General features: G+C 39.2%; 2 protein-coding genes across 8 annotated transcripts in view; one reads left to right on the top strand and one right to left on the bottom strand.

Annotated features, from left to right (window-relative positions):
* The window catches only part of LOC129418085 (kinase D-interacting substrate of 220 kDa B), an 86,476-nt gene extending 84,486 nt beyond the window's left edge, over nt 1–1,990 (top strand). For 5 of the 6 annotated variants that reach the window (XM_073864898.1, XM_073864901.1, XM_073864900.1 and 2 more), the window contains one exon: nt 432–1,989. In XM_073864898.1, coding sequence (XP_073720999.1) covers nt 432–1,484 — 1,053 coding nt within the window. In that variant the 3' untranslated portion in view covers nt 1,485–1,989. Of the gene's footprint in view, nt 1–431 lie in introns of all 6 variants that reach the window. The other variant, XM_073864902.1, reaches the window with a different exon arrangement.
* Nucleotides 1,991–3,221: 1,231 nt separating this feature from the next.
* Nucleotides 3,222–4,879, bottom strand: LOC141362540 (DNA-binding protein inhibitor ID-2-like). 2 transcript variants are annotated; one of them, XR_012368287.1, is made up of 3 exons: nt 4,423–4,879; nt 4,196–4,295; nt 3,222–3,805 (listed from the first exon to the last, which is right to left on the bottom strand). XR_012368287.1 is itself a non-coding variant. In XM_073864773.1 (3 exons), exons 1-2 carry the CDS (start codon nt 4,771–4,773, stop codon nt 4,200–4,202), a joined length of 408 nt encoding a protein of 135 aa, XP_073720874.1. In that variant the 5' UTR covers nt 4,774–4,876; the 3' UTR covers nt 3,222–3,805; nt 4,196–4,199. The 2 variants fall into 2 exon arrangements, 1 of the variants encoding a protein (XP_073720874.1); XM_073864773.1 differs by having other exon boundaries at nt 4,196–4,256; nt 4,423–4,876.
* Between the last annotated feature and the right edge of the window lie 8,046 nt (nt 4,880–12,925).

Raw genomic sequence — 12,925 nt, 5'->3', positions numbered from 1 at the left:
CTGCTGGATCTCTTAAACATAAATAAAATTAAATCCTAATTTCTACTTTTAAAGAAATAAGTCTTTTTTACTTCATTCTTCTCAAAAACGCTTAAAATGTGTTTAGTGCCAAAAGAGGTCACACTAAACACAGACGATGCCTAAAGAAGACATTTAGTCCTGAATTATTATTTTTTTTTGTAAATATTTCCTGTATTTTCTGTTTGTATCTTAATAAAATATATTGGAAAATAAATATGGATGGACATTAAAACTTCTAAAACAACATGTCTGGTGATGGTGGCCTGAGACTTTTGCATAGTACTGTATATTTATCACAAAAAATCACAAAAAATGCTTGGGGGCAATTAAAAAAAAGGCTGGTGGGGAATGAGTTAAATGTCTAATTGTGTGTTTTTCTCACATATAATCCTTATTTTCTCTTTTTTAAGGCCAACAGTCACAGGGCACCCAGTATATCCAGTCTGAACTCTCAGGAATCTTCCAATGACATCTGTAGGCTGACTGATAAGCAGCAGGCCGAGTATCGCAATGCCTACCAGGAGTACATCTCCCACATGGCCCATATGGAAGCGTCTGCTGCTGGCCGGAAAAGTCCCGCCCAAGCTCCGGCCAGCCAGTTCCACCCAGCCAGCTCAGAAGATAACACGAAGGAAAGGGAGCAAGAGGGGCGTAGACCCTTTACAAATAAGAGCTCCAAACCTGGAGAGAACATGGCGGACTTCTCTTCCACCTCAGACGGTCTGCTAGATCCCATTACAGAGGAGGATGAGAAATCAGAGCATGGATCTGCCTCTAAAGTCCCATCCAGACGCAAGAGCAAAGGTCAGGGGCCGTATTACCACAGCGTACCCAATAATGAAGAGGAGTCAGAGGATGAAGAAACAGACGCCACTCCACTTCTAAAGGATGATGCCTGGGCTGCAAGACAAGATCACGGGAAAAACTTAATCTCAGAGATGATCATGCAGGACAAGAAATCATCTGACTCTGGAGTGAGGTCCAGCAGGAGCTCATCCGATCGCTCGCTACCGGATGAAGAGAACGAAGCAGCCCAGGAGAATTCAAGTGAGAAGAAAGAAGAGACCAGCCTGATCGAGCTGACTCTTGAGAGTCCGGTAAAGAAGCGACTCCTTCCTCATAGGCTGAGTAACCTGCAAGATGAAGCCGTGGCCCGGATGTCCATCTGCTCCGATGCTCCATCAGATAGCAGTCTACAAGCCAGCAGCCCTGAGGAAAGCTGGCCTGCTTCAGCTGTGAACAACCTCAACTGCTCACCAGATAATGCTGCTCACAACAACAACGTCAATAACAGCGCCCAGCGGCCTGTGACGCATCCCATCGATTGCCCTTCGCTCATTATATCTCCAGGCTCCAGCACCAATACCACCACGCTGACCAACCAGAACCTGCGCGGAGGCCACCGGAAGAGAACCACATCCACTGCCACTGAAGCCGCTGATGAACGAGAAAGTGTCCTTTAAGGACATACTGGCGTTCCTCCAGTAAATTTATTCGTACTGGTATCTGACCACTATAGAAGCAACAGACGCTACATGAAACTTTTGTAATTTAGTGGTGTTGAGTATCTTTGTGCACTGTTAGTTCTCAAAACGTAAGGTTTTTTAATGTGTTGTGTGATTAGATTCTTTTATTAACACAGATCATCTTAAAATGTTACTGGGTGTTAGGTTAGCTGTTATTGTAGTAAGTATTAAAGTATTAAAAAAAGCAATACACATTAAGGTTGTGATGCGTTTAGTGCAAAAGCTGTTATTTCATGCACCGTTGCTTATATTAAAGATGTAGGATTTGTCCATAATATTAAAATCATCAAGTAGAGTGGGGATTTAACAACACATGGATAATGTTGGTGATTTTGTGATACTGTATTGTAAAAACTGCTATTTATATGTAATTGAATGCCTGGTTCATTCAGGTCACCTGTTTAGTTTGCTCAACTTTGTAGTGTTTTATAATTGACTTGGTTTGTGAACATCAGTGTTAGATTTTTTAAAAATAGATTTTTCTTACAACAAACATTTTCAGCTAGTTAAATATACTAGAGTCTGATCATATTGAATTTATTATGATTTTATTTTACAATATAACCAACACGTTTTGTGATTAAGTTTACGGCTATTGTATTTTTCTTTATACTGGCTGTTTCGTCACAAATATTTCACTGGTCAATAATGAGACTCGTGCAATATTTTATATTTTAAAAGCACTTGGAATAATTGTAAATTTATTCGTTTTGACATTTTCCATGTAAATAAATATTAAGTGCTCGTCTTTTCATGGATGAGGTTATTGTGGCCAGCAGGTGGCGCACTCTTCATAGCAAGAGCAGCAGTAAAGGATTCAGGTCGTATTTACTAAGGAAAGAGTTACAATCATTAATACTTAAATTGTACTTTGCAGAAATGTTTAAAAAAAAAAAACAAGAGCTGATATTAGAGCTGACTGTATTCTTGTTTTAAGAAAAATAAAGTTACTTTGACACCAAACAATTCAACTTGAATTGAAAACCAAATGAATTACAAATTTAAAAGTAAAATTCAGACCGTGTCTCTGATTTATTAACTTGCATTCTGTGGGCTAAATGAAAGACAATTAGGTTAAAAAGTCTTTCTGTAGGCTACTAATAAAATAATTTACGTGCTGTTACATAACGAGGCAGCTTAAATTGCACTAAATTCTGATCATAATGAAGTCAAACATCCGGGTCTCTGATCTGCCTCGCGCTCGTTAGGTTAATACTACAGGCCTGCAGTCAATTTTACACAGCTGTTGAACAATTCACAAGATTAAGATGATATTTTATAAACTGACATTTAGTTCATACACTGCGATTAAAACGAATGAGAACCTGTGAAAAGTGTGAATAGTCCAAGACAATTATTCATTTCCTACTCTAGGACACATTCAGTAAAATATTTCTGCAACACCGAAAGAGAGAAAAAAATAAGGTGTTAATCATAAAGCTTCTGCCATATGATCTGTGGAAATCATCACAAAAGTGTATTTGAAATTAATTTTTAAACAGCCATATGGCAATGTTAAAGATTCATTTAGGTTCTTCTGGTCAATAATGGACAAATGTCCCACGGGTCAAGTGTGAGTGACACATTAAAAGTCCTGGACATTAAGAGGTACAATACATAAAATAGGTATAGGCTATCGCTGGATCATTTTACACAGACTATAACAGACCACTGTCAAATAAAGCATTTGATTTATTTAGTATTTAAAAAGGAGGTATGATTTACAATATTACTTTTATAAAAAGTCTCAGCATACAGTATAACACTTTGCAGATACTGACAGTCCAATTTCTGCAACTATACACACTCTTCGAGAGAGTTTTCACAAGGTTTCATCATGTCATTTTCAAATGTCCAGTCCTTCATGTGCCAAAAGAATTGACAAAAAAAGACAAGACTTAAACTTTGTACAGTAACTAACCACATCTTCTCCTATTCACACAGTCTTCACGAAAAAGAAAAAAGTAAGACGACTTCTCACTGTAGAGAAAAGGTTCCTTGTGGTCATTTTCATTTGTTTCCCTTATATTTTCAGGGAATATAGTGCTTCTTCCTCTTGAAGAAAGGACCAAATAAGTCTTTTTAGAAGATAAATAATCAACGTCCAAACTTATAACACATCAACTGGATTGTCCTTTTAGAAGCAACAAAAGTCTCTTGATTCAATTACAGGAAAGAAAAAAGTCCAGACCGAGAACCGAAATTGGAGGAAAAGTCAGTTCCCAGGTCCTGTGTGTTCTTGTGTCTTAACCAAACACCTGCAAAAGATTGAGAAAGAGGCGCATTTAGAGAATGCAAACAGGGCAGAGATCCGGACAGCCTGGCGCCAGAGAGGAAGCCGCAGTTTGAACATTTAACCAAACACTCAGAGACTGAGCAAAACCCTGGACTCCAGATGTACACGAGCACAACTTCTGTCTGCATTCATTTACACAGAGTCTATGCTGTTCACGCGTATTATATTCTACCATTATAAATAGTACTTGACATAACCATTTATCGATTTAATTACGTATTTAACACGAGCAACAATTAAAAAAAAAGACGACACGCGCTCTCTGACAGCACATTTCTCAATAGCCTACGAGAATTGATATGCAATAGTTTGTCGTCATTTAAAAAGATAATATAAAACAGTGCGTATTTACCTGATTAACGGTAAAGTGTCCTGCTGTCCTCTGTGACCAAGTCTGACTGAAACTCCGGTGTCTAATGGAAAAAAACGCCCAATTATTTATACAGCCAAGCCTGCACATTAAAAAAAGCATTTTTGATGTGAAAATGTGAATTTTTAAAAAGCCACAAACATAGACTTAACAAGCAGTGTATTCACTTCTAGTTGTATAGTCTTGGGAGTTGATGTTCATTGATTTACCTGTAATGAGAGGATGCTGATGTCTGTGTTCAGCGTTGTCAGGGGTGTTCTGGACGTCCCCTGCTCCGCTCGCGGGTGATGGAGACTGGTGATCGCCGAATTGGAGTCAAGTGCAATCTGCAGGTCCAGGATATAATCGATGACATGTTGCAGGATTTCCATTTTGCTCACGTTTTTGTTCTGCGGGATACTGGGCACCAGTTCCTTCAGTTTGGAGTAGCAGTCGTTCATGTTGTACAGCAGGCTTAGGGGATCGTCCACGGGGGTCTTGCTCCGTGTGATTCCCAGACTATGTTCCGTCATATTCGCGTTATTTTTCCTGAAAGACCTAACGGGACTTATCGCCTTCATGTTAACACTTCTGTGAGAAACGGTTAGTTGTTTCGCTGCGCGAGTTGCTTTTGTATGCGAGATTTCCTCTTAGCGCCGAGCTCTTGAGGCAAACGCAGTGGATTAGCGAGCTGTCATCGCTGTATATATACCCAGCTGGGTGGGTTGTTCACGCGCTGGTTTACATCGCGTTGATTGGTGTGCAGCGCCGTGTCACTCATCGATTTCGCGCAACGGGATTGGTCGCGGGGCTGAGCTATCAAGAGCCGCCCATTTCTTCCGCGTTCTTAACCAGTGAAAGCGCGTGTTTAGGGTGGCGCTGACTGCCTTCATAGCCTTCAGCTTCCAAGGATAATTTCTCAAATCAGTGTACCTGTTTCCGATCAACAGAATTAGTGCCTTGCAAGTATGTGGTTGTTTAATATTTTATTAAATAACGCAACAATCCAAATGTATCAAAACAAGCTTAAACTTTGTGTTAAAATTGGTGTTCAGTTATTACATTGAACACATTACGTTATTATGTGAAATGCAGCAAAACTATATTAATAAGCAAATAAATATATGCATTTCTTTATGGTTAAAATTTAATGCATGTAGTTTAACTTACCAGCCCCATATCAGGTAAAAATCAGTCTAGTGTATAAACCTTTATCTGTGGTACGTGTTTTCTTTATACCCACATCATATAATTTGTCATATACAAGCAATCATGTCAACCACTTGCACAATATCTCTTTAGTCTTAGTATGGTCGCCAGTTGGTGGTGTTGACTTAGTGTTTATGTTTGTTTAAACGCATCATGAATGCAGGAGATTAGGTGTGCAGTCTGTAGGCCTATGATGAGGGTCGTTTAAGATGCAATAGTGATGACAGTTGGTCGGACTTAACGAGACAGGAGATCCACTCAGTCAACACCTCGTGCTTTCAAGTGCAGCAGGAATGGAATGTAAGTGGCATTCAGAAATGCGTAAATGAGTGGACAAATATGCAGTAAGTTTTACTTGGTATTGCAGCAGAAGTGAAAATGCATTCTTCTGGAACTTGGGAATATTTTTTATCCTGACGGAAAGATATGCTTTGTGGATTACATTTCCATATTTTAGAAACAGTTTGTGGCAGATAGAGTGAAAGTGGTGGCAAGAACTGAAGAAAAAAATCACTTTGTTTACACATGCTAAGCAACAATAGAGAGACATTTCCTGGTTGCTTGTGCATATCCGACTAAACAGATGTTTGCAGATGCGTCGGAATGCAATCGTGTTGATGTGTCGGAATGCATCTCATACAATCTCATTATCACTCCTTACAAAATAAAGTGCTTGTAAACTGTCCTCGGGGTCGATTCGCAAACCATGTATTTTATTGCATCATTTGCGTTTGTAAATTTTTAACTTTATATTAACGTCGTGCACTGAAAAAAAAACACAGAGAGAAATACTGCGTTGGATCCTGTGCATTTAAAAACACAAGACCATTGTGCTCTCGTCCGCATCTGCCGCAACTGGCTCTTTCCATTTTCTCCCTCGTCCTTTTTTGTTCTCACAGCTGTGTACATTTCGCATGACACCCTGACTGATCCCTGACAGGTGATGAATTGGCACCAAGCAAAGCAGTACTACAGAGCAGCGCCGCGAGCTCACGCTCTCGCAGACTCTCTGGCGCCAGCCCCGTGACGTCACCCATTCACAGCGGCCCTGCAGCCAGTCCTCGCGGCGCCGTCCAGGCGGCTGCTATGGAGACGGGGGCAGTTAGTTAGCGCCGCTTCTCAGCTGATCAATGGGGCCCGAGCGCTGAGAGATCGGTAACCTCGGGTCTCCAGCGCTCCGAGGCCCGCACACCTGCATTCATTTGCATTTCTTTGGATACGTTTAACTTGGAGAACTCCTTTCGCCTTGAAACAAATGAAGGAAGAGCAGGCTAACCTAAAGTTACCTTAATTAAAATGCATGCGTCTTTTGAGTTAACATTATTACGTGCGCAAAAGCAGTTTAGTTGGGTTGTTTGTTTAACAAAGAATATAAATAACTTGCACAAAGCGAATTCTATTTATTTCAGCAGCTTTAAAGTTTGACAAAGAAGTTTAATTAAGAAAAACCTTTTACCCACGTTTTAAACCGCACGCGCCCATCTCAAATGCAGCATTTTTTTCTCCGGTCACAATGCTAACACAGATAATGACAAGAAAACAATCTAAAGTTGGCAGAAAGTTGATGAGTTCTCCACGGGATGGAGTCAGGATGTCTGTACCGCCTCCTCTGCTGTTCCAGCTCACTGCAGCTGCACAATTCCTCCCGTCAACAAACACCAGCAGCTCCCATAGAGTAGCACTTTACCCACATACTCACTGTCGTCTGCGATTTTCCATGACAATGTTCATTATCACAACATGAAAAGAGTGGATCACAAACAGACTAAACACAGCAGAAAAAAATACAAAACTTAAAAAAACATATTAACAGGTTTACCCCCAAAACTCGCAACGTCGAGCACTTACGTTAATGCAAACGGGTTTAATTTCTTAACAAAGCAATAAAACTAGGCAAATGAATTATTAATAGAAACGTGCGATTTAAAACCTTTCAGCCAAACCTTCCTAAAAAAACAAAGTATTTCTGTCCAAATAGCCTCATTTCAGCTCGATTCATGAGTGAAGACTTCGCGGCGGTTTTATTATAAGCCAGATTAAAGTCGCACTCTCCGCACGCATCTATCGTATCGGATCTCTCCCTCTCTCTCCCTCGCTCGGTCTATCTCTCTCTCCCCTTCTCTCTCTCTCTCTTGGTTCGGCTCTCTGTGGAGGGTTCCCACGCGTCTGTCGCGTGCAGCAGTACACGCATGAAAGTGTGGCGCGCGACTCTTGTAGCAACACCGACCCCATGGGCGTGGCGTTAGTGTTTGGCTAAGCTATTGTTCGCCTCCCAAAAGAGGGTCCTGAGAAATTGTGCAATGCAGAGACCTAGTTTCTTTTTGCGCTGCGTAATGCTGTTGGGCAGTTTGCATACACTCATTCACTCACAGTCGATAAACTCTCTAAAGCTGTCAAGGTCTTAATACATAGTGGACATATAGCTCAGCTGTCCCACGGAAGTCGTTTACAAGTGTTATATTTCAGCAATGAAGGTTTTCTTGTAAAAAATGCTTATATTGTTTTCTCTATCAATGTATGAGGATTTACCTGAAATAGTTTTCTTGAATAAAATCCTTTGACAAGGGTTGACTATATAATTTTTCCAATATATTTCATCAACTTTGTTTCAAATGGTATATTTTATACAACATTACATAAAACTTATTCTTTTCAAAATAATGGTTTATTATTATTATGTTATCCATCACATTGTTGCTGTTTCATGTATTATTTTGTGCATTATAGGGGCGGTTTCCTGGACTGCGATTAGACTGACAAAAAAAAGTAAGAGCTGTCCAAACTGAAAACAACTTGCAATGACATATCTTAAAATACATCAGTGCCCTTTGTTTTGCCTCAAAATTCACAAGTAATGATTTTAGTAAGTCATGTTTGTTAAAACTAGTTATATTTCCTAATTAAACTAATCCCTGTCTGGGAAACCGCCCCTAATAATCTGCAATAGTTAATCCCAGACTAAAATGTATATCTGATGCCTTATTTTGAAAACAGCTTAAACTGACAAATCTTAACATATATCAGTGCCATTGTTTTGTCTCGAGATGCACAACACACTGTAAAAAATTGCTGTAATTATGCAGCTGGTTGCCAGTAAATAACATCAATGTAAGATCTACAGTAAGTTACTGGCAGCTAGTTGCCGGTAATACCCAGTAATACTGTAATTTCTACAGAATTTTTTTATTGTTTTTTGCAAGGTTTGTTTATAAAAACTACTTAAATGTCCTCTTATAACTAAGTTCTGGGAAACACCCCATAGTGTGACAACATGCTAATAATAGAAAAATAGCTTAGTATCTCTCCAAAAAGATATTTACAAAAATAAACTTTTGAAAGCTTAGTAGTTGGGACCAAAAGTTTTTAAGATGCATATGGTACAGTCTGACAGCCTGTTGATCACACAACCTTTCCCCAAGATCTTACTATATATTCTAATGTACTGCTTAAAGTAAAAATATATAAATGTCAACAGTATAGATAATAGAATAAAGCATAGAGCATAAGGTCTGTAAGCAGCCATATAGCGAAACCAATAAAGAGAAGAGTGTGTGCTATTAAGGAAGAGAAATCCTTAAAGGCTCCTTTCTCAGTCCTAATGCTTTTAGTCTTGTGTCACTAGGGAATTGAGAGTATTTGGGAGATCTGAAACTGCCTGAGACTAATCTGATACGTTGAACATGCAAGTTTCTGGTTTTTGTGGTAGCTTGTGCCACTCAGACTGCTTTGGTTTTATTTTCTTTCTCTTTCAACTAAAGCCCGTGTGCTGGATTGTGAACACTGTAGTTTTTCTTCTGAGCCACTTCCCTACCGGCTTCTGCTCTCAGTCATCGGATTCTTACTCAATCTCATCTCTTTATATAGCTCACAGGGAAGAGAGAGTCAATGGGGAATTAGTTTCTCTCACTATTATTAAAAAGCTGGAGAGCATTTTAGACAAGTGAGGGGTCTGGGGTTTTGTGTGGAAGGCTTTGCTCTCACGGTCATCAGTCAAAATGTTATTTTTGGCTTTTTTAGGAAAAAATAAACATTTATGCTATCAGTGAATTAAGTTATTCGAACCATATGTTATGCGTTCATTGTGACAGGAAAATAAGCCTTGCATATTTGTCACATATTATGGAAAGTTTCTGGGCTAAATGGAAGCTGAGTTTTATCAGCAGGCTTAACCCTTCAATGAATAGCAAAAATTATACCACAAGTGCTGCTGCTGCTGGGTAAAGCTTTATGGTGCTTTTCCATTGCATAGTACCCCACGGGTCAAGTCGTGTCAGTTTACCTTACTTTGGCTTGGTTAGCTTTTCCATTAAGTTTAGTACCACTTTAGAGTGGGAGGGATTATGGGCGTGTCGTTTTTTTTTTTGCGCTGCCTACTGCTATGACATCATTCAAAAAGTGAGAGGGAGCATCGTTGCAATGCAGTGTTTCCCATACATTCGTTTTTGTCAGTCCACCACAAATCAAAATTGACCACCACAAAAAGATGTCTGCACATTGCGTTAAACACTACCTCTGTCTCACATGACAGTTTTTTTGTACAACCACCCGTGGTGTCAGTCGATGCGGACGTGCGCGTCGCGGATGTGCCGCCACAAACTGCAAGTCTCTGTGGATGTTTTTCACCAGTTAAAGGGAGCTCAAGACGGCACATGCACTAAGCTAAAGCTAATTTTGTGTTTAGGAATGATGCTGGTAGTGACGATTTTCTCAAATCAATCAGTAATCTTCAGTGTTTTCATGTCACATTTTAGTATCAGCTCAGCTCGCTTGGAACCCCAGCCGAGGTGGTATTAAAATAAAGTATTGGGTACTAAGTACTGCACCCAGTGGAAAGCGCCCAAAAGTAAGTTGACCAAACTGTGGAGTACTATGCAATGGGAAAGCGCCATTAAAGTGATAGTTCACCCAAAAATGGAAATAATGTCATTAATGACTCACCCTCATGTTGTTCCAAACTCGGAAGACCTTGTGTTTATCTTCGGAACACAATTTAAGATGTTTCAGATTTAGTCCGAGAGCTTGCTGACCCTCCATTGAAAATCTATGCACGGTATGCTGTCCATGTCCAGAAAGGTAATAAAAACATCATCCAAGTAGTCAATGTTTCATCAGTGAGTCAGTTAGAATGTGAGAAACATTGAAAATACATTTTGGTCCAAAAAAAAAAAAAATTACGACTTGTCTTCAGCATTGTCTTCTCTTCCGGTTCTGTTATGAACCGCGTGCACGAGACTGAAGTCACGTGACTGCTGACGTGTTATCCTCAGACATGTTGGCAAAGGGTTTTTTTCAAACTTACAACTTACGTCTCCCTCAGACTGTAAACAAAGCTCGGGCGCACAAAAAAGCTGGGGCCACCAGATAACACGTCAGCCGCGTCGTACGTCAGCTGCGAACTAAATCTAAAATATCTTAAACTGTGTTCTGAAGATGAACAGAGATCTTCCGAGTTTGGAATGACATGAGGGTGAGTCATTAATGACATTATTATCATTTTTCGGTGAATTATCCCTTTAAACATCTGACAAAATGTATAAATATTAGTAAAAAATATTCTAAAAATCCTTTTTCTAGGGATACATCGATATATTGGCCCATCGGCTGATTGTTTAAAAACTGCCAATGATTTGGGGTCGTTTCCCAAAAGCATCGTTAGCCAACGAACATCGTAAGTTCCATCGTTACCAACATCATTCAACGATTTGGTGTTTCACGAAACCATTGCTCAAACAAACATTTGCAAACTGCATCGCTAACTTGTGTTGTTGGAACGACAGCTCTTCACATGTCCTTATAAGCATCGTTCCTTGTTATTATCATATGTAGACTTACGTTGATCATGCTTTTAAACAAAATAAGCAATAAACATGTAGTACAGTCTATATCCATCATTTTAAATATATTACAATTTTATTTTACGTCTTTAAATTTGTAAACAGAATGAAAGCGCTGCATTTGAAAACAGTGCATGTGCGCAGAACTACGAGCTTTAAGACCCTGTGGAATCTCTGGGAGGAGTGACGTAAGAGGGAACTTGCGCGTGAATTAAATTTCTTGAAAAAAACAACAGATAACTAAATCACGATAACAAAATCAGTCTTCCGATGCAATATATGTCATTTACAGCAATAATCTGACATTAAATCGATTTGGACAGATTAATTAGTACTTCACCTCCCACATGACATCATCAACTATGTTGTTAAACCAACATGGTTCAAACGACGAATGTACAACAAGTTACTATGCTTTCGGGAAACAGTCGTGACAAGGTAGTTCGTTTCTCCAACAATGCATCGTACTATGGTCGTTCAGCAATGAGTTACGTCGTTGTTTGGGAAATGCACCCCAGGACAATATTTTGGCAATCAAACGGTGAAGAAAAACGAATCAAAATTCAAACTGTAATTTTTTTTTAATTGCAATGACAACAGAATTGCAGTTTGTAAGCTCTGCATTTCTAGAATTTCATGACATTATATTTTGAAACATGGAAAAAAAAGCAAAACTATATGTATCTATCGGTAGTAGATGTCCTTCTAAGTAATCGAATATCGATATCGGCACAGAAATTTTGCATCGGTGCATCCCTAGTTGTTTACCTCCAAAACAAAGAATTCGAAATCAATGGCAATCATCAGTACAGTGTATTTAATGATAAGACATTATCTTATTGAAACCAATGATTATAAAAGAGAATACACACCCTGTTGTTTAGGCACAGATAACCCACGGTTTATTTTGATGATAGATCATTGTGACTGATTGGAGTAATAAGATAATGGAATTAAAGTACAGGGTTTTAAACAGGGACATTAAAGGGCTGCGCTTTGTGCAGAGAACAAACAGAGTGATAATCATTGAGGTTGCGATAAACCATCAGGCTTTTAGCGATTCACTATAATATCATAGCACATCGTCTGTGAATACCTCTGGGTTATAAAAACACTTCGGGTTTATTTTTCAGGTGCTTGATGGTCATCTGGACATAAGCGGTACTGTGAACTCCGAGATCTCGGATCTTTTCAAACCACCACAGGTTTAAGAATATTATTCTAACAATATCAGATGTTCTCTCACTGGCACAGTCTGGGTTTTGATAATAAAGGCTCATGCAGTTTAGCTCTCTCTGTGGTGTTGTGGTAGCAGTAGGAGAATGGCATGGCTCCGCATGCATTCAGGCTGAAGAAAGATATCATGGCCGCATGCCAGTATTTCATAAGGGTAGGGGATTACATTCAACAGGTAGTATTGTGTTCTGGAAAAATCAACAATTCTCTGGCGTAAACTAGATCAGCTTGTCGGCATAACACAATCTAATGGCAATTTGTAACTATTTGTTATGTGACTAATTTGTATGAAATTTTTGATCTCATACGCTTTACACTTTTCGCTTCTGTGATGTTGGGTTTAGAGCAGGATTAGGGGTAAGACTATTATCATTGTTGCTTTTTTGTAACATCATGCTGAATCTGTTTGTATAAGATGAGTTTAAATGCAAAAGCCTTCATCCAAAATGAGATG

The sequence above is a fragment of the Misgurnus anguillicaudatus genome, unplaced genomic scaffold, assembly GCF_027580225.2.
Source record: "Misgurnus anguillicaudatus unplaced genomic scaffold, ASM2758022v2 HiC_scaffold_28, whole genome shotgun sequence".
Lineage (NCBI taxonomy): Eukaryota > Metazoa > Chordata > Actinopteri > Cypriniformes > Cobitidae > Misgurnus > Misgurnus anguillicaudatus.
Note: the sequence above shows the minus strand (reverse complement) of the source record. Positions and strands in the feature narration are given on the sequence as shown.